This window comes from Lepidochelys kempii, chromosome 6 (genome assembly GCF_965140265.1).
Source record: "Lepidochelys kempii isolate rLepKem1 chromosome 6, rLepKem1.hap2, whole genome shotgun sequence".
Lineage (NCBI taxonomy): Eukaryota > Metazoa > Chordata > Testudines > Cheloniidae > Lepidochelys > Lepidochelys kempii.
In genome coordinates, this window is record NC_133261.1 from 79,771,273 (window position 1) to 79,793,010 (window position 21,738).

Genomic DNA, 21,738 nt, shown 5'->3' on the forward strand with positions numbered 1-21,738 from the left:
GTAATAAACAGTGGGCAGTTTGCTTAGACTCATGCTTCCTTTCCCATAAAATTATGTCCTAACTTAGTATTACTACAACTGTAACTTAGGTTATGTCTGCACTGCAGTTACACATCTTTGACTGGTCCATGTCAGCTAACTTGGGCTTGCAGGGCTTGGGCTCTAGGATCTGTGAGGTGGGATGGTCCCAGAGCCCAAACGTCTACATTGCAGCTAAACAGCCCCTTAGCCCTAGCCCAAGCCCAAGCCCAGGCCAGTTGTGGGTTTTTAGTTACAGTGTAGACATACCCTTAGAGCCCTGAATATAGGGCTTTTATTTTCAGTATAGCTTAAGTTAGCCAATTCTTTTTTTTTCCAGTTTTGTAGCTAATTCAGTTAAACTGTACTTTTCTATTTTTATACATATCAAGGCAATTGTGTATTCACCTATCTTCATCTAGATGTTTGAACTTGTAAATATATTTTAAGCATGTACACATTTTATGGAGTTTTTGTTTAATGAAATGCAAATTGAAGGCTAAAATAATGCACTCTTTGCAATTTCAAATCTCTTTGCAGCTGTTCATGTTTTTGATTTGCAATATGCTGAATATTGCATATTATAGAATGGCTGAAATTTTAAACTCAGATCCCTTCTGCTTGTAATTATTTTACAGAATTGCTTGCAATTTTTAAAGCATTTTTTAACATCCACTGAAACTAAAGGGCTTATACTGTAATGGTAAGTAATACATTTTGAAGAATGTGTCCATGATTAACAATTATACATATTTCATAAAGTTTTCCGTTCTTCTTCTTAACTTTGGTACAGATGTAGGCCCTGTTCTTGTAAATATTCACATGCTTAATTTTACATGTGGGAGTAATCCCAGTGATTTCACGGGGGCTACACATGTTAGTAAATGTTTGTAGAATCAGAGGCTTGCATTGGAAAATAATTGAACTGAACAAGTACTGAATTATTTTGACAATATATTGATTTACCTCACCCAACTTGTGTTTCTCATATCCGGAGACCAACATGGCTACATTAACACTTCAAACAAATATTAACACCCAGTTATTTACACAATGCATTAACATTTCCCCCTACAAAATGATCCAAGACTGTTGACCTTCAGGTCTTTCTACAAAGCTACAGCTCTATGCCTAGGCTTTTGTGGGAGAAAACAGTATGCTGAGTAATGCTGTTTGGGGCAGGAGAGAGGGATTTGGGGTGGTTACTTTCTGGTGTTTTGGTTGTTTCTGGGTTTATTCTTCATACCAGTACCATTGTCTTTTTAACATATGAAAGGTGGTTATAGCCCAGTGTGAATGCTATTTACATATTAATTAAACAAAACTAGACACATGAATTGTGACATGAATTGTGATGAATCAGAACATTTTTCTTTTTTAGTGAGAAATCTGGTTGTGGCCACTTGTAACTCTGTAGGCTGGATTTTGTATTTAACACTCCAGAAAGCATATTTGATTATGGCTACTGGAAAAGTAATTTCGTTGCTTCAGTTGTAAAAGAATGCTCTTTTCAGTTCTGTAACTTACGGTATTCAAATTTCCAGCTTTAGCTACCCTGTTTTTTTGATAAAATAGAAATAATCATGAGTCCTAGGAGGTTGCATTTTTAGTCATTATGAGAAAAACTTGCTTTTATAAATGTTTTGTTAGGAGTTTCTGTTGTCTTTCAAAATTAGCCTTTTCTCACATTCAGAAATAATCTTTTAAAAGCACACGTATAGAAAACTCATTAAGTTCAGTAACACATTTTTGTTTTGCCCTTTAGGGGGTGTTGTCAATATAACTGGGTGGGAGGGGAAAGAGTTTAAAATAGTGTCACATACTATTGCCACACCTGATTTCCTATGCCATTTGTTATGGTTTTAGTCACATTTTCTCATTTTGTTTAATTTTTTTTTCTCCCATTGTTGTGTGAAAGACTTAAACTGGGAAAACTGACTGTGCAAAGGAAACAATTCTGGGTTTGAATTGGGTAAAATGAACACTTTGAGCACAGACAGCAGATATCACCCTTACCCCCGCCCGTGGGTCCAATTACCTGTCTAGGGTGCGGCCATCAGAGGATGGACACAGAGGTGCTTCTAAGAATGCTAAGCCTGCACTATGAAAGAATAACCACAGAGAGCTTTGGTGTTCACATAAGGAAGCATGTGCGAGTGAGACTCTGGAATTACTGATGAAATTTCTAGTTCTGCCACAGACTTCCCATATGACTGTGGGCAGGTCACGGAATCTCTCTGCCTCAGTTTTCCACATGTAAAATTTGCATAATTCTTCCCTTCCTCACAGGAATATGTGAGATAACTTCATTAATGTTTGAGGCACTCTGATTCTGTGGTGAGAGGGGGCATAGAAGTATTATATAGATATATATATAGTAACAGTTGGCAGGTAGCAGGTTTTTGTTCTGGTTTTATTGGTAACTAATAAAGGCCAGTGCTTGCTCTGTGTAGTTATTTTTGCGACATCCAAGTATGGGCATTCAGCAACATTCATTTCAGCTGAGAAAGAAACTCAGAATACATAATTCTTTGTATCACATTGCATCCCTTCTGTAGGTATGGAAGAGTTAATTATGTCCTGGGTCGAAGACTGGAGCTTCTACGGGAGGTTGGACGATTACAAGAGAGCCTGGGGGTCCCAGGAGATGTTTCTTATACTTGTGAAACAGCTGGTCACTTCTTCTTATACCAAGTAAGAGAGAAAATATTTTTCCAAAGAGCAGATTTGGACCTCCCTATGTTATAAAGCACAACATGGATATTGGAGTGAATTTCTCAGAATTGAGTCTAAAGAAATGGTTTTGTTTGGTGGCTCAAAATGTAGACAGCAACTGAAGCTATAATTATAATGTTACTTGTTTGTGTTGCTATTGTTTTTAACTCTGTGCCTGATGACTCTCAAATTGAAAGGCCAGCATTCTTGCTTTTTTGTACAACTATTGGCAACATTTCTGGTTTGGATTTTCCTCTTCAGATATGACAGTCTCGGCAAGTTTCTTCATGCTGTTGATGATAGATCTCAAGGCGGTAACTTGCTTTTGCTTTTGTTAGATAACTAAATGAAGGAAAACAAAGAGTACATACAATAACTGGAAATTCACTTTACATTTGATTTTTATGGGAGAGTACAACATCAAAATAGTAATTTATCTGTTTTAGGGATAGTTTAGTCTTACTAAAGAAATGTAATTTCTCTTCTTTGGATATATTTGTAAATTATTTTTATGAAATTATGTTGAAAACCAAATATAAGCCTGTGATTTTTATGCAAATATGTACTAAATAAAAATAGGTTGTCTAAGGTTTTAAAAAAAAACAACCCTGTTGAATAGAAAAAATATATACACTATCATGACACCTTTGTTTGCTGCAGGTAATGTCTCGTTGGGAGGAGTATATTAGCAAAGTGAAAGTTAAAGGTGGCAAGCTTCCTGATGTTGCAGATGTCTCTAGTTTCTTCCCTTTTCATCAGTATTTTGCAAATGCCCCTCAACCAATTTTTAAAGGCAAATCTTATGAAGAGGACATGGAAATTGCTGAAGGGTGTTTCAGACACATTAAGAAAATATTCACTCAACTTGAGGTAAGATTTGTAAAATTTCATTTTACTGGAAATTTTGGAAATATTTATTTGAGGAGGCATTTTTTTAAACCAGATAGTATAAAAGAAAATCTAGACCATTGGTTCTCAACCAGGGGTATGTATACTTCTGGGGTACGCAGAGGTCTTCCAGGGGGTACGTCAGCTCATCTAAATATTTGACTAGCTTTATAACAGGCTTCATAAAAGGCACTAACAAAGTCAGTACAAACTAAAATTTCATACAACGACTTTTTTATACTGCTGTATATACTATACATTGAAATGTAAGTACAATATTTATATTCAAATTGATTTATTTCATAATTACATGGTAAAAATGAGAAAGTAAGCAAATTTTTTAATAATAGTTTGCTGTGACACTTATATTTTTGTGTCTGATTTTGTAAGCAGGTAGTTTTTAAATGAGGTGAAACTTGGGGATACGCAAGACAAATCAGACTTCTGAAAGGGGCACAATAGTTTAGAACGTTAGTCACTGATCTAGGCAGTGTATTTAGTGGCTTTAAAACTATATGAGCCTAATTTTCTAATCTCTAAATTTGATCCTGTGATCAATAAAAACAGTGCCCAAAAAAGAGAGAACAGTTGAAAGCAAGTTGTTTCTAAAAATGTATGTGTCCTCAGATTATCAGGCAATTTTGTTTGTGTGTAAGTTTAAATTTGCAGGCACAAATAGGTGTTCCAGTTTTTTGTGGGTATATTTTTATAGGTCCTTTTGAAATTTTGTTTATATTTCACAGCTATGTTTTGTTACAGCTAAGAAATTAATCAGACATGAAATTGTTGTAGACTAGTACTTTTTACTTATATTTTTTTGGGTTAAGAATGGAAGGAGTAAAATCAGATAGCTTTTGAGTGCATAGTTCTGTTGTAAACAATATCATTTTGTATTCTCATTCTTGAGTGCTTTTTTCTCTTCCTATAGGAATTCAGGGCATTTGAACTCCTCCGCAGTGGCCTGGATAGATCCAAATACCTCTTGGTGAAAGAAGCAAAGATCATTGCAATGACTTGTACTCATGCGGCCTTGAAACGACATGACCTGGTTGAATTAGGCTTCAAGGTAGTGATTCCACTAATGGCTAATCTAAAATATTTTCCTACATTAAACATCCTATATTGTAAACATAGACCACTACATTATGTTGACTCACTGGAATTTTTAATCTGTTAAATTACCTAGTTTTCCTTTTTTAATGAAAAATAATCAATGTAAGTACAAGTTGAGATCCGTTAAGGTATTATGAGTATTGAAAGTCATAAAGATGTTAATTTGAATATTGCTTGCATATATCAAAGAGTGTTCTTGTTGTGTATATGGTCATGACTTGTTTTCTTGCTATTTATGCATTCCATAAATGTATATCATTCTGTTTGAAGAAATTGTAAATTTCTGCAGAAGTAGACTAATATGATAAATTGTAGTGAAGTGATTGCATGCCAAGATAAAAGCAGGTGGAGAGCTGAAATAAATAAGACCTGTTAACGTGTTGCTTAGCTAAATAATGAACAATTTGAAGAAGAGGCTCATGCAGCAACACTTGCTTATTCTATTGTAGAGTGTAAATATCACTGCTGCATTTTCACTTAGGTTTGGTCAGCACACAGTTTTTATACTGTTATAGCTATTTCAGTTAGATAGAAAATAAATTATAGACCAAAATTAGTTTACTTAAAAAAAAAAGTTAGCTTGATTTTAGAGTTTGGTCCTTCTTCCAAGGCAGGCAGATCTGTTTGGAGATGTGAGTGGGCAGGTTTGTCCTCCCCACCTCCAAACTAGATATGGCTATTAGGTGGGTAATGGAATGGAGCAGGATAAACAGAAGAAATGGAGTTGCTTGTCTCCCTGGTAAATCTGTCTTCAGCAGCAAGTCTCCCCCTCCCCGCCATCCTTCCTGCCAGTGGACTTTCAGAAGTATGAATGGAAGAAGGAGCTTAGGGCTTATTCCTGGAACAAGAAAGAAAAGGAGAAGATAAGATAGGGACCCAATGCAAAGTAAATCAAAAACTTAATAGAACAGGATTGGTATTCAGCTTATTCTGTCAGTGATACAAGCCACACTTACCTCTGAAAAGATAGGCATAGCATTCATTTTATGCTAGAGCCTTGTTGACTGAGTACTGAGCAGCATTATAGGCTGATCCTGATAATGATAATTTTAGTCACAGAAGAATCCATGTGGACTTATTTATATAGGTTCTAATGGAGATGTGTCTTCATGTTCATGGATGCTTCTGAGACAGAAAAGAAATGTTGCTGCTCCTTTGGTACAAGTCTATGAAAAGTTAATTTCAACTGTCTGTATATGTGGTTCTGAAATAACTTCTCCCCATCAAAAATGTACTCCTGTTTCTGTTTTTATGTTTTTATTGATCAGAATATTTAATCCCCCTCCCTTCCTTCCCCTCTCTCTCAGTATGATAACATCTTAATGGAAGAGTCTGCTCAGATTCTGGAGATAGAAACCTTTATACCTCTCCTCTTGCAGGTGAGAATTTCATTGTAAAATAAATTACTTCTCTCTCAAATCTTGAACAGTATGTTTTTGCTAATGACTGAAAGTGTGGTATGCATTTTTGAGAATAGTATTTGCTTGTTACACTTAAATGAGTTTGTCGTCATGGGTATATCCGTTTCATCCTCAAAAGAGGGCCCGGTACTGAAAGTTCCAGAGTACTTGCAGTTTGTAGTAGTAGTAGGAGTTTGGAACGGTTGGTGCTTTCAAGATCAGGCCATCAGTTCATAAATTCTCTTCATTATGAGTAGGGCTCCATGTCTGTCATGGAGGTCGCGGAAGTCACAGATTCCAAGACTTTCTGTGACTTCTGCAGCCGCTGGTGTGGCTGACTCCAGGGCTGCCCAAGCAGCTGGCCCTGGGGACAGCTATACTGGCTGCTGCTGGAGTAGCCTGTAGCCAGCTGCTCGGGCAGCCCCACATCAGCCACACTGGCTGCTGCTTGAGCTTGAGTGGCCCCAGGCAGCTGGCCGCGGGGACCGCCCAAGCAGCAGCTGATGCAGTAGCCCTGCGGACTACCCGAGCAGCAGTCCCAGTAGCGGCTGAAGCAGCCACTGTCAGCGGCCCCCAGCAGTGGCCCTCAGGGCAGCTGGTGCAACTGCTTCTCTGGCAGCCCCCAGCAGCTGGTGTTGCTGGCCCCAGCTTCCCCTCATAGCAGCGCCCCTTCCACCCCCAAGATTTAGTCAGGGGTATTTATAGTATGTCATGGACAGGTCATGGGCCGTGAATTTTTATTTATTGCCTGTGACCTGTCCATGACTTTTATTAAAAAATATCTGTGACGAAATCGTAGCCTTTATTATGAGTTATTGGTTCTTCTGTATTTTTTCTTTTTATTTTATGCAGTTTATCTGACTTTTGATTGATATGTATGTAGTCTGATCATACTACCTTGAATTGGCTTAAATGATAGCTGGATTAGGCCCTTTGGTTTGAAATGCCAAAGTAATAAATCAAAATAATTGTGTTATTGATATTGGACTTGTTACTTTTGTTACTTCCCTTGATTAACAAGTTTTTGGGAAGTATTTTATAGAAGACTTTTTTGCTATAAAGTACAGGAATTTATTATGAATTTAATGTTTTCCTGTGTCGTATTAGAAGCATTGAGTGTATTTTATCAGAGTCTTTGTTTTTGTAAAACAGGCAGTTTTTAAAGTTGTGCATACCTACATACATATTTTACAATAAACATAGATAATGGAAAGACAAGACTAATGGTACAAAGACTTCATAACAGAACAGTTTGTGGCTATATGGTTCCATCTGCATTGAAATAATATATGAATAGTTTTGACATGGATCAGCTCAATGCATCACTAATTTGTAATGCGAAGCAGAGAGAACTCCTTAGTTCCCGTAAGTCATATGTTGCAGAAGCAAAATTAGCTGCTTGGTGTGTAGTAGTGGGAAAGCTTCCAGGTAACTAACTCTGTCCTTAGCAATTAGGTGTTCGAGAACGGTATAGTGAATTTGGGTTTAATGGGCCTGATGTCAGATTTTTACTCCTGTATAAATGAAGTTACTCATGATTTACGCTGATTAGAATCATGCTCAGTGTGTGGCTCAGTGACTAAAATTCTCATCTTTGTCTGAGCTATATGCACCTCTCTGTAACAATTGCTTATTTCAAAATTCACTTAAAGTAGACCTAAGATGGCAACTGTGAAATCACAATATTCTGCATATAAAATAAATGTAGCTGTTTCATGTGACCTCTCCTAAATCCTTTTTTTGTTCTTGTAATCTGTGGAATCATTCTAGCAATTCATTAGCCCTGATGTAATTATGGTTGAGTGTTTGTTTAAGTTGACAATTGTAAGTGCTCTAAAACAGATATGCTTACTCAGATTTTCTTGAAATGTTCTGTACCTCGTGGGATCCAGGGGAGACTTATTGATCCAAATGTTGAATCATTTGAACAAGGGGTTCCTGAGATACAACCTCCCCTCCCTCCCCCAAAATCAGCTGTTTACGAAATCACCTGATTTTTCAGACACTCTCTTTGCACGCACCTGGGGCTCAAACTATGATTCTAATCCTCCACAAACTGATCACAGCCCCTCAGGAATGATCTCAGGGAGTGCCCAGTTCCCACTGCCCCTTTGGGGAAGCAACATTGCAAAAGTTATTAAGGGCAAAGTTTGTAACTCCCGGTTGGCACGAGTTATTCTGCCATGCCTAAAAGTGAAATGCACATGTGCAGCAAGACTAGGCCTTTGTTAACAGCTAGAGGAGTTGGGACACTCAAGATGACATGCTGTGGTCATTGAATCTGAGCAGCACCTGTTCACTCTGAATTCAAACCCTACCCATGGCAGCTTTCTGAGAATGTGTTTTGTGTGTTCCTAGCTCTCTGCCTGCATTCTGCAGCGTTTCCTTTCAGAAACTTTGCACTGAGACCAAACTTTTCAGGTTTAAGAGCAATATTGTAAAGTGCTGTAAAATCCACATACAGCTTTTGATTTTAATTTAGAAGTATTCTCAATGAAATTAGCATTAATTTAAATGGTGGAAAGATGAAATATGCTGAATGCATACCGGAGTCATGTAATCACAACTTCACCCTGTTCCTGAACAATGGAACAGAGTGTAAACATAAGAAAGCATTTTGCTGAGTTACTTTGGCAAGGGGTTCCTGATATTCAGCCCTCTAACATGCACTGCTCATAAAATTTTCAGATTCATGTAACTGTTTTGGTGCAGAGCTAGGGCATACAGCGGTTCAGAGCAGTGATGGGGGAGTGTATGTGTGCGGGGGAGGGGGTTGAAGTGTAGAAGATGTAAGGGGGTTGGGAAGGTGCGGGGGGCGGGGATTCTGTCCCTTTGCCAATGTTTGCCCTTTAGGGCTGTGCTCTGGCATAGCTCCTGAGGGGCCAGCGCACCCCTGGACAATGACTTAGCAGCGTAAAGAATCATTCAAACACTTTTTGAAAACCCAGTTTGATTGCTAGAACTTTGATGAACTGGATTTCCAAAACAGTAGTTTGTGTCTGATCCCCTCAATAAGTAAAAGGATCATTCTGAAAGCAACTTAACATTACTAATACATTGTGACCAATATAACAAAGATCCTGATTTCTGCAGAAAAATATCTTGCAGTTGTTTCCCCCTTCCTCTTTCTTCTCCCTGTGTCACGAGGTTCACTGCAGCATCTCCTGTTAGCCATCCTGGGGATTCGCTCTGCCATTCGGTATGACGTCTCCAGCTGCTGTCTCTCCCGTTGTCATCTCTGCCTGCAGACCCGCCACAGTCCAAATCCCACAGTGTCCTTTTCATGACTCTGCCCACCATCCATATTTACCCCTTCTGCGGGGAGGAGGGGTAGCTATGTCAGTCTAACTCCTGCCACTTCCCCAGTGGCGAGTGGGGCGGGGACCCAGGTTTGCCCACTACTCTGGGTCCCAGCCCAGGTACCCTGTGGATAGCAGCTTCCTGCTGTGCCTCTTACTCTTCTTACAGCTGTCATATCTCCCTGGGACACTTTCCCATGGCCCTAGCGCCTTCATTGCCTTTCCTCAGGGCATGCAACTATCCAGTCCCGGCAGCCAGCTCCTCTTGCTCCCCCAGTCTTTGGCAGCAGTTGCTCTGTTCAAGGTGCAGGTGTCTCAGCCTTCTAGAGAGACAGTGCTCAGTCCTTGAGGTCCCAGCACCAACTTACCCTGCTCTGCCTTGCAGCTCTCATTGGGCCCTGATTGGTTGCCCCATGCAGCCTCCCTTTAAGTGGAGGTATTGTCAAAGGTAAAAACTAAGAGCATAATAAGGCTTGCAGAAACCACAGTTGTATTGCTTCTGCAGTTTCCTTTAACTTGTATCCAGAATTTCTGAAGGTACATATGATTCTTCCTTTTGCCCTTTGTAATAGAGCATTAGTACTTCTGTTATATCATCATTGTAGTGGGTCAAATTCATTCTTGCTATAACTCATATTGTGTTAATGGACAAATTTATCTGATTATGTTAATTAAAAAGAGCAATTTAGCATAAAATATTAAACTCTCCTTTTTTAGGTCATGGGAGACATTGGAAGGGTAGAAATAGATGCCTTTAGACCAGTGGTGGGCAACCTCTGGGCCGCATGCTGCCCATCAGGGTAATCCTCTGGGGGGTCGTGGGACAGTTTGTTTACATTGACCGTCCGCAGGCATGGCTGCCCGCAGCTCCCAGCTCCAATTGGACTGGAACAGGGAACCACGGCCACTGGGAGTTGCAGGCAGCTGGGCCTATGGACGGTCAATGTAAACAAACTGTCTCGCGGCCCGCCAGCAGATTACCCTGACGCCGCAGGTTGCCCACTCCTGCTTTAGACTGACATTTTATTTGCAGTTCAGTGCGGTTTAAAAACAAATGATATTCAATATTGAAAATTAGTGCTTATAACTAAGCCAATTTGGCCCTTACTTTACTAGAATTATTTTAATAAAGGTAATGCCTGATCATATGATAACCCAGGTTTTTGCAATTTTTAAATTGTTTTAATAGAACCCCCAAGATGGATTCAGCCGACTGAAACGATGGATTATGATTGGTGACCATCATCAGTTGCCACCTGTCATTAAGAACATGGCTTTCCAAAAATACTCCAACATGGAACAGTCTCTCTTTACACGCTTTGTTCGTGTGGGGGTGCCAACTGTTGACTTGGATGCTCAAGGAAGAGCAAGAGCAAGGTAAGATAACGGAAAAAAGTCAGGAGGTCTTATTCACAGGTACCAGGTTAAAAACATATGGTTTTGAATAACTTACTTAAGTATTAAGGCCAAATTGGATCTGACATTATCCCTTTAACAGCGAGTGGAGGTAGAAGTAGCCTTCTAAGGAACTGTAGTACTTGATAGAGATCTTGTAGGTGTTTGTCTCTGTCTGAGGGGTTGGAGCAAATGCCATACTGTATGATACAACCGCATTTGCTCCAACCCCTCAGACAGAGACAAACACCTACAAGATCTCTATCAAGCGTTCTTACAACTACAGTACCCACCTGCTGAAGTGAAGAAATAGATTGACAGAGCCAGAAGAGTACCCAGAAGTTACCTACTACAGGACACGCCCAACAAAGAAAATAACAGAATGCCACTAGCCATCACCTTCAGCCCCCAACTAAATACAATACATTCCATTTCTCCCTTGCATCCATGATTCACACATTTGTCATTTCAGGGCTGGAGTGCAAGCTTATTCTATCAATACGGTCAACCTTAAACTCCAGACTCAGGAACCTGAGAATGACTAGTCCTAGAGAGGACATCACAGCAGTATTCCATACCCTCCAGTGGGTCCTGTTGTGTTCATTTATATGAAAGGAAGGGCCCAAATAGTCAAATGTGTTAACATGACCTTGAAACTGTCCAACATAAAACAGTTTTAAACAAGGGGCTCTGAGTTTAGTATACAGAGACCTCAGCCTGCTTATTACCATGGCAAACACACTATTTAAAATCCTTTTAACTGTTCATTTAAAAATACATAAAAGAAGGAAAAACAATTAAAGCGTTTGAAATGTATTAAATAGTGCTTTCATTTTAACAACAACCCTTGTTCCCTTTAGCTGTAGAGAGTTTTTTTAAAAGGGGAAAAAACCCTTTTTTGACAGTCTCTTAGATGGAGATAACTCTCCTTTTTGGGGAAAATTGAGAAAAGTAGTTGAGATGAGATGAGCTGTTAAAGTTCAATCCCGATTCATAGAAGACAAACACAAGAGGGGAGAGAAAAGAACAGCAAAGATAGAAAAATGCAGCTTCTGTTTCTGACTCTTTGACTCTTACTTCCAATCTCACTGTTCTACCAACACTGGCACCTCACATGGTCTTATCATCCACTCCAAGACTTGGCAAACTCGTACCAGCATAGGGCTGTTCAGGGCATTGTTTTTAGCTGCCTCTCTCTGGTCACAGACTTACAGGAGTGATGCAAAATATGCAGTCCTGCCTGACTAAGCCAGACCCTTATTAAACAGAAGGCAAAAGGAGAGGGATAGGAAAGAGAAGAAATAAGATTAGGAAAGAAAACAACACAAATGGGAGGGTATATGTGTGACACAGTCTCACATCCAGGTGAAGGTTAGGATTTAGCCAAAGCCAAGGGCGGTGATGGTGTCATTTGGCTCCCTCCCTCCCTCTGGCTCAGTCTGCTCAGACGTCTCAGGATTAGGATGAAGAAGGTCTGAGGTCCTAGGAGATGATGAGTGTGGCAGCTCACTGCTACGGTTGTTGGCAGGCAGCTGTTTCTTCTGCTAACTTTTTCCAAAAGTCGTCGTCTTTTGAGTTTATTAAAGGGAGTGTTGGGGTGAAATAGTCCATCCTCTCATTAAATTGTCTATCAATAAACCCAATTTCTGACGCACTAATTTTCTGTCATTGATTTCAAGTTGTTTAATCCTCTTCTTTACCAGTCATAATCTTAATACGGTCCTTGAGTGGTGTCAGTAAAACCCTTTCTGTTTAAGTTATTTCAGTCTTTCTCTCTCCTTCTTATAAATTTTGGTCATTGTGGCAGTTTATGAACTTTCATGTACTTTTTGCAGTTAAACTTACAATTAGGGTAAATTTGTAGGCCCAATTATCACAATAGTACCCATTTGTTTCTAGCTCCAGTTCAGAGTACTGGTCCTTATCACTAAATCCTTTAACAGGATGCGACTTAGCTGCCTTTGGATCTTCTCCAGCCACAACTGTCCCAAATTCACTGTGCTCATCAGGGAACTGAGTTAGGTGGTAGTCAGTTCTGGATCTCTGTCTGTAGAACATATTGTCAGAAGAGATCAAACAGTGATCTGGAGTAGCCACCTTTAAAATCTGCAAATCTCACTTTTCACAATTGTCTGTCCACAATAACAGAAGCTAAACTGATAGATTAAAATTCAAGAACAAACCACCAAACTCTAGGTAGGTAGGAGTAGCATCTACTTTATTCTGTTTTAGCACCTGGATAATATGATTTCTGCTCAATATATAACTAAAATAGATACATAGTGCAACTCCACTGAAGTCAGTTGAGTTTCACTGGGACTATATCTTGCCCTTTATCCATAAACTTTGGATAAACCATAAACCAACTCATTGACTTTTTTTTATTTTCCAAATTCTTTGTCATTGTTGGATATCAGTACATTTTATTTTAGCGCTATCCCTGAGGGCAGGCATTTTGGGCCAGATCCTAAGCTAGGGTAAATTGGCTCCATTGGAGTTGTGCCATTTTGTACCAGCTGAAGATCTTGCCCTATGTCTTTCTCCAAAGTTAGCACCAGTTCTGATTTCAGGTCGGCTAAAAGGAGCACTTCCACAGTGATTCTGGAGCTTGAGTGCTTGCAGTTTTAAGTTTGCTCCCTAATTCAGGTCTTCCACATTGCACCGTGGCAAAGAACTATATGCAAAGGGTCTACGTTTTATTGAAATTTTTGTAAGGAAAAGACCACCAGTCAGTGCATTTTTGACGTCTGCCGTGTGAGACATTGATTCTAATGTTGTACTATAAAATCCTGCTATTTTAAAATGGTAAATAAGTTTTTAAATGAGCTAACTTACTGCAGTTAGTCTTTTTTAAAAGCTTAAAGTAAAATGAACATAATAAATGAAAACTTTTAAAATTAATTTTTCCATTATAAAAATTTATTGAAAAATTAAAAGCTTTGCACAATATCTGTTTTCTGAGCATATTCACTACAAATATTTTTCAGGGAGATTTGCATTTTTAAATTATAATGTTTGAGTATGTAATGCAACTAAATGGTAGTTAAATTTTGCCATGTGTTGCGCTGCATCTCCCCAGAAAATTTGCATGAAAAGGATTGAAGAATTCTTACATTTTGATGCAAACAGCTCCTGATCAAGGCTTTCGCTTATCCTACCCCATCTCCCTTCACCTCCCCAATTTTTGGTGGAATGGACACTTTATGGGAAGCTACTTATTTTAAATATTCTGTCTCTCTGGATATTGACCATTTCCCCTTTGTTGGAGATGTTTGGGTTAGGCCTCCCTTTATGCAAATGTGAGAAACAATTCAGACTTCTCCGTGATGCTCCAGGGTTGAGATTCCCCTTCTGCCAGATTCTTTGAATATGGTGGACAAAGAGCAGCACTTCAGTCTTATTGATTGCTAACCTTTAAAATGATTTGTTGGCAACAGTTGGCAAAATCCCTTTTCCCCCACCTCTTTCTTTTCCCTTGGAGGTGGGGGGTGGAAACCAATATTTTCCTAACATTTTGCTCCTCAATTGGTACCACCCCCCAAACTCCTTCAAATCCTTTGTTCCATCTTTCCTTCCCTATCACAATATAGCCTACCAAAGGGTGCAAGCCCATAGTTAGGAGGTGCTCAATCTGTGAAGTGACAGCTTTGGGAGTCAAGGATGTGGAATTTATTTGAAGATCCTCATTGTGCAAAGGGAAAGAGCTCAAAGTTAGGGCAGTTTGTTGGGATCGCTGCATCCCCCTGCCCAAACCAGTCAGGATTCTTCTGGAGATACCTCTGCAAAAATGATTCCATCCTCTCCCATCTTTTGAGACTCAACAAAAAAAAAAGCCTTGAACCCAAATTCACACACTCTTCACCCTACCAAGAGTTGATGTAACTGTGGCGTCCATTGCAAAAGGCAGTAATTTTTGCTGAGGGGGATTTCTTCACAAAAGATCTTTCAGACAGTAACATAGAAGCCATCCATAGAAGGGACTTTGAAGCATTACCAGCCCTTAGAGCCACACTGGCAATCTCTAGCACCACAGTGTGCTGGTGTAATAAGCTAAAAAGCCTTGATCCCTTGATGAATTCAAGTTAATACTAAAGAGATGCCTACTGTGTTAGTGATGGACTGATCCATGAGACTAAATGAACGCCAACTCTGGCTTTTCCTTTGAACAGTAGATAACTATTGAAAGTAAATCCCCTCTGTGCCTCCAAGTTCTTGGGTGGAATCCTGGTTGGGAAGAAGGTTGGTAGGATGGGATTGAGGACACAGACAGACCAGTGTTTGCTTTCCACTCCAGCAAAGTCCAAGAAGGGCAATGAGTCTTCATACAAGGACAGAAGTTATTTTTGTTCTTAACTGTAACAAAGGTACCAGAGAAGGGCTCTACTTATTCCATAGCTTAAGACCTAGCCCAAGACCACCAGAGGGAAGCCGGGATCAGGGAACTGGTCTGCCTTTATCAGCAACAGACCTGTAATAGCAGGATATGCTAGTTCTCAGACACCTGGTTCTATGTGACCATATGATCCCACTAACAGTTGAGATGGACAAAATGAAGACCAGCCTTCTTGAACTAGGAAAGGTTTGACAGGATCCAAGGCACTGATGTCTTGCCTGGGGAGGTGTGATTCTGTATGGAATATGGGTGACCATTTATTATAATATTGGTACCAATATTACAAAATTTCAGTGAATCTTACAGCATATGCCATGTAAGATAGTGGAAATGTTATGATTTGCTAAATATGATCTGGTTTATATGTATTATCTTTATATCGTTAATTACAAATATGTGTGATATATTTGCATCTCAAACCCATGCTGTGTTTCTGGGTGACACCCCCCCAAACAGATTGGCATCAACACTATCTATCCTGTTTGATGGCCCATCAAGGGCAATCAGCTGTACAATGAACCCATTGAGAGAAGCCCGTGGCTCTGCCTATGAGACAGCAGGACATGTAGGGACACGCTTGTGGACAGAGGACTCCAAGAGCATTTCCATGCCCATGTGCTGTGAACTTTTGTTTGGGACAGACGATATACAAACCATATGGCAAAGGATATAAAAAGGCAGCTGCATCTTTTCCATTTTGCCTTCAATCTTGCTTCTTACCTCTGGAATATCTTCTCTACAAACTAAAGTTTTGAACAAAGGACTGATAGACCCATCCAAGCTTTGGATGTGTTCCACAGGGACTTTACAAGCCAGCAAACTCACCAGTGCTGCTAAGACTCACCAGTACAATTTGCTCTCCTTTTTGCAGCCTGCCCTGACCTTGGTATTTTCTGTGTGGGCTACCCTAGGCGCCTTGGGGCGCAGTCTCATCCATCTTTATCTGCTGCTCCTAGGTCTTCTGGTCTTATGCATAGTTATTACTCTGCTCAGTCTTCCTTGCAAGCAGAATCTTCTCTTCTGTCTGCCACATCTCAGTCAAGATTAACTAAACCTGATAGCTTGGTTAATTGATCACCAAGTCCAAAACAAGATACTCCTCCAAATAATAGATTCTGTTACCTTTGTGCAGGCTTTACACCCTTTTGTCCTACAAGAGTCTAGACAAAAAACCTTTTACTGGTGTCAAAACAGAAATATATCAACTCTTTGAAGCCAGGATTTTTTACAGCAGTGGTTTTCAACATGTGGGGGTCTAAGATTTTCAAATTCAAAATTTCTTTTAAAGGCCCACAAATGAAAAATGATTGCAAAACACTGTCTTATAGCGTGGCCTAGACCTGGGCCCAAGACATTCCACTATTGCATTACATGTCTCAGCATTAAACAGCATCATTAATGCAGGCCCATTCAAGTCTCCTATACCTGATGGTAACAGTTTCCTTGTCCAGCATGACTACCCAAGCCAACAATTAGGGCAATTTTTTCCTACCTGGGATCTGTACACAATATTTGTATGTTTTCATGATCTAGGCATTCAAACCTCTATGGCTCTCAGCTCTCAGAAAACGTGAGGCTTACTGCATCTTCCACAGGACCAACACTGTTATTCGTTCTCCAGAGTCATTTGTATCAAGATTACTTCTTCCTTCGGTACTTGACAGGAAATAAATCTGCCTTATTAATAAAAATAATACCTAGCTCTTATGTAGTGCTTTCCATCAGTAGCTCTCTAAAGCGCTTTACACACAGGAGGTCAGTGTTATCCACATTTTATGGATGGAGAAACTGATCGAGGTGAAGTCATTTGTCCAGGATCACCCAGCAGGCCCTTGGCAAAGCCAGGAATAGATCCTGAGTCTCATTCCTGTGCCCTATCCACTAGACATTCATTTTACTCAAAGCCTCAATATCCCAAAGAAAAATTATTTAATATGTTAAAATGTAAATTAGTGGATCCTATCCATATAGGAAAACATCTTTGTTTTCTTTTATTTTCATACCTGGGTCTGAAGCATCTAAACCAGTGGTCTCCAAAGTGGAGTGCGTGCACCCTAGGGGATGCATCAGACCATCCGTGGGGGTGCATGGCAGGAGGAGCGCCGCCGAAGGAGTGCCACTGGCACGGCGGCAGCAGCGCTGATTCTTCGGCAGCAGCTTTTTTCTTTTTTTCTTGCTTCCCCAGAGCTGGCCCTGGGAGTGTGCGATTCAAAAAGTTTGAAGACCCCTGATCTAATCCAATCCTGGCTAGGTGGATCAAGCTCTATATCAGCAGTGTATTCAGCTACAGATAAACTGATTCCAGAGGGGGTAAGAGCCCACTCAGTACATTCATGTTAACATCCTGGCCAGAAAGGGCATCAGCCGCCACAAAGGAAATCTGTAAAGCTGTCACCTGGTCATCTCTCAACACTCTTACAAAAGCCCCACAGGCTTGACCTGCATTCCTTTGCAGAAACATCCCTTGGCAGGAAGGTGCTCTCAGCAGTATACCGAAAATAGACTAATTTTAGAGGAGGAGGTGGAAGAACATTCTTCTTCTTCTTCCTTCTTTCCTACCAATTTTTCTTGTTGCAGTTTCATCCCAACTGTTTCAGACTGCGGGAGCCGTCAGAATACAGAATGGAACATATGTTACCTCATTTCTGAGACTGGCTTCTCCTCCTCAGTCTGCCCCATCTGAGGTAGTTTCCAATTCCCTATACCATGGTCTTTTCAAGGCCCCCAAGTATCATCATTAAATTATATTTAATCTACTAATAATTTAGTATTTTCATATGGCTCTGTATAAAGGTAGATTGGGCACGTTCAATCCCCATGGATGAACCTAACTGCCTTTAGTATTTGCAGTAAGAGAGATATAGTCTTTTGCACTTGGAAGATTCAGAAGGAATTGGTTGGTTCAGAAGGAAGGAAGATCCAAAGGTTAGGGCATTAGCCTGGCATTCAAAAGACCAGAGTTTAATTTCCTGCTCCCCCACAGTCTTCCTGTGTGACCTCTGGCAGGTTACTTACAGCAAAATTTTCAAAGGTGTTTTTTCTTAAGTTACTTGCACTTAACAGCATAAGACTCGTTGACTTTAATTGGGACTTAGGCTCCGAAATGTCTGTCGCTTCTGAAAATGGGACTTAAAAACACTTTTGAAAATTTTGCCATTAGTGTGTCTCTGCCTACATTCTCCATTTGTAAAATGGGAATATCAGGTCCTCACATCACTCTCTACCAGGAGGATCTTGGCAAGATATGTCCATGATCTCCTGCCCCTTCAGTTGAAGGAAGGGAGAATTGTAGTTCAGACTACAGCCATGTGTGATATCACCAGTCACATCCTCCAAATACCTTGCCACATTCCTCCCATTAAACAGAGAGAAGTGAGACCCCAAGTTTCCTACTGTGGAAAAGGAAGCAAAAAAACTTTAAAATAAAAATACCAGGCAACCTTTGAAAAGCAAGGCATAGTGATGAGAAAAACAGAAACATGATTGTATCTATCTGGTTTGCATGTGACTTTTAAGAAATATTTTTCATCTGTGCTAGGAAGAAGTTCAAGCTTCTCTTACTGTTTTTGTTTTTGTTTTTCTGAAAGCTTGTGTAACCTCTACAACTGGCGTTATAAGAATCTGGGTAATCTGCCTCATGTGCAACTTCTGCCAGAGTTCAGAACCGCAAACGCCGGATTTCTGTATGATTTCCAGCTTATAAATGTAGAAGATTTCCATGGTGTGGGAGAGTCTGAACCCAATCCTTATTTCTACCAGGTAAGAATAGAGATTCAGTGCCCTATTAGAAATGCAGCATTATGTCTTATTAAATCTGGAAAGAAATGAAGATGGAATATTGATTTCTTTAACTGAAGTTAAGTAAGCTTTCAGAGCATTAACATCTTTTTTATATTTTTGCATACACAGTGGAAATCAGTTTTTAATGATCAGTCCTTGTGATTATCTAGTTATGGAGGTCATAAAATTCTAATAATTAGTCTGTGGTGTTTGCCTCTTACACTGAACTATGATTTTCCTTGACTCTCCCTCCCGACCCCCGAAAAGTAGAAGTAATTTCACCTTTTTTTGTTGTTGACTGCATATTTTGTTGCAGATAAATAGTTTTTTGTACCAGTGCCAATTACAGCCAATTATAATCCTGTTTATCTGCTTCATCATTAAAATATGTGGCAGAGTTTCTCTGTCCTTGGAAGAAGGAGGATTTGCTTTGAGATACACGTCCAGACTGGAAGAGTCACAGTTTTTATTGATCTGTATATAGTGTTCCAAAAAATGGTTTCCCAAACCAGCCTTCACAAAAGGATCAAACTGTACTGTGTGTATATTGTGTGCATGGATATGTATATTTCAGCACAATGTTGTGGAACAGTTCAGGCTCCTCAAGTATAACTACCACCAAAGCAAACATTAAAACACTAGGAAATTCACAATTCAATTATGTCAAATGCTATACCGCAGACAACAACCAGCTTAGATAAAGCGCAATCTTCATCTGGCCCCATTAATCACATGTGCATCCTCTATTGCGCTGAAAATCAAATGCCCCAAACCATCAACTCTTTGTTCCTTTCTTACCTAAAGCTTTGTATTAAAAACTGTGGTACAGATGTACAAAAATAGGATCCTATGTTATGGTTCCTATTGTGTAAGTCTTGGATATAATTTACACAGGTAAGGATTTTCAAGAATGTGTCTGTGAAGATTTTATTTTTGAATCTTTTAATTTTTCTAAGGTGTATAAAGATGTTTGTAGACTATGGCTGAGGTCTTCTTTTACTTTTTTAAAAATTAAACCAATATTCAGGTATAGTGAGTATATCACTGCTATAACACCAGCTTCCCTTCATTTTCTTTATTCATAAGAACTTAATTGTTCTGTAGTTTGTGGAAGATATAATACTAAAAAATGTAGACGCTTTCTCATCATAGTAGTTTTTATCCTTTCCATGTAATCTCTGATATTTTTTTTTAATGTGAGGTTTTTGTACACACTGTGTGTGTATTTATAGCACATGGAATGTGTAATTGGTGATTCAAGGTTTGTTAATAGCCAGTGATGAATATGGCTTTCAGAATGCTATTTGTGTTCATGAATGTAAGAGTATGTCTTTTTGTATAGACTTAACGGTGACCAGAATTTGTAGACCATGAGTAAAGTGTTCTAGTATTTGTAGCAATAAATTCAACCAAGTAAATCAGAAATGAAACAGGGAAAAGAGGGACGAGTTGCAGCCTGTATTTATATAAATATAACAATTTGAAATTGTAATATGATGTTCTTTGGATGAATGGTTGAGGGTGGGATTTTCAAACATCCTCAGCATTAGATTAGTTCTGCTGCCAATGAAGTCAGCATTTTACCAATGGCTTCAGTAGGATCAGAGTTAAATCACTGCTAAGCACTTTTGAAAAATCTCAGCCGTAAAACTTATTCAAAACTATGATACTTACTTAATTGGAGGTATCTGTATACCATGATTCCATGGTTTTGAGGCAGTATAAATAAGAGTTGTAACTTCACATTGTCTCCCGTGAGGAAGAAATGAAAAATTAGTTTGTATATTGTAGTACTCAAAGGTCCCGATCAGGACCCCACTGTACAAAGCAAGACACAGTCCCTGATTCAAGGACTTCTGATAACTTCAGTTTTAATCCTATATTGAAATGAACTAAGAGTATTTGAGCATTTCGAAGAAGTTATTGGTTGGTGGGACTGATTAAGCATATTTACACATAGTTTATTAGCATTAAGCTTTTCATGTAAATATTTCCTTGATTCATCTGTTCATACACCCATAGTCACAGAAGAATTTTTATTCAATTTATGTATTTTTAATTGCTCAGCGCATCAGCAGTTGTAACCACAGAAACATCAGTTAACAATAATATGGTAACTTAAGGATTTTCAGCGATCCCTTTAGAAAACTAAATTAGATGGATGAAACTTAAGGCTATCTGGTTCATTCCTCTTTTTTTCTACAATTAGCTTCTTTTCCAGTGTGTCTTCTGAATGCACCAGGATGCCTCAGTAGTGTCGACTCCCTCCCAAAGTCAGAGGCACAAATGAGCCAACTAACGTTTTATTTTCCTTTTAAAATGCAGAATCTTGGTGAAGCAGAGTATGTTGTAGCACTCTTCATGTACATGTGCCTGCTTGGTTACCCTGCCGACAAGATAAGTATTCTGACAACCTATAATGGACAAAAGCACCTGATCCGGGATATCATTAATCAGCGTTGTGGGACTAACCCAATTATAGGCCGACCAAACAAGGTAATTTTCAAAATAACTTATCATTCTCTGACTTTTTAGAATTATAAATTACAAAACAATATAATTATATAGTTTCACCAATATCTACGTGATGGGTTCTTTGATGACTACAAATGTTATATTCACTGGGATACTGTGGATAGACCACTGTTCCCAAGATGTTACTCAACAGTACATTAATTTTTTTGCTTACTTTTGTTTATTTGGACTCTTGCGTAGGCTGTATAACTAGATGAAATAT

The 21,738-nt window shown here is 39.3% G+C and overlaps 1 protein-coding gene across 4 annotated transcripts in view; it reads left to right on the top strand.

The window, feature by feature from the left end:
• The window catches only part of AQR (aquarius intron-binding spliceosomal factor), a 111,030-nt gene that overhangs the window by 71,082 nt on the left and 18,210 nt on the right, over positions 1 to 21,738 (top strand). For 3 of the 4 annotated variants that reach the window (XM_073348891.1, XM_073348892.1, XM_073348893.1), the window contains 7 exons: positions 2,577 to 2,712; positions 3,394 to 3,603; positions 4,550 to 4,687; positions 6,042 to 6,113; positions 10,623 to 10,810; positions 18,809 to 18,980; positions 21,327 to 21,497. In XM_073348891.1, the coding sequence (XP_073204992.1) occupies positions 2,577 to 2,712; positions 3,394 to 3,603; positions 4,550 to 4,687; positions 6,042 to 6,113; positions 10,623 to 10,810; positions 18,809 to 18,980; positions 21,327 to 21,497 (1,087 nt within the window). Of the gene's footprint in view, positions 1 to 2,576; positions 2,713 to 3,393; positions 3,604 to 4,549; positions 4,688 to 6,041; positions 6,114 to 10,622; positions 10,811 to 17,798; positions 18,156 to 18,808; positions 18,981 to 21,326; positions 21,498 to 21,738 lie in introns of those variants that run through there. The other variant, XM_073348894.1, reaches the window with a different exon arrangement.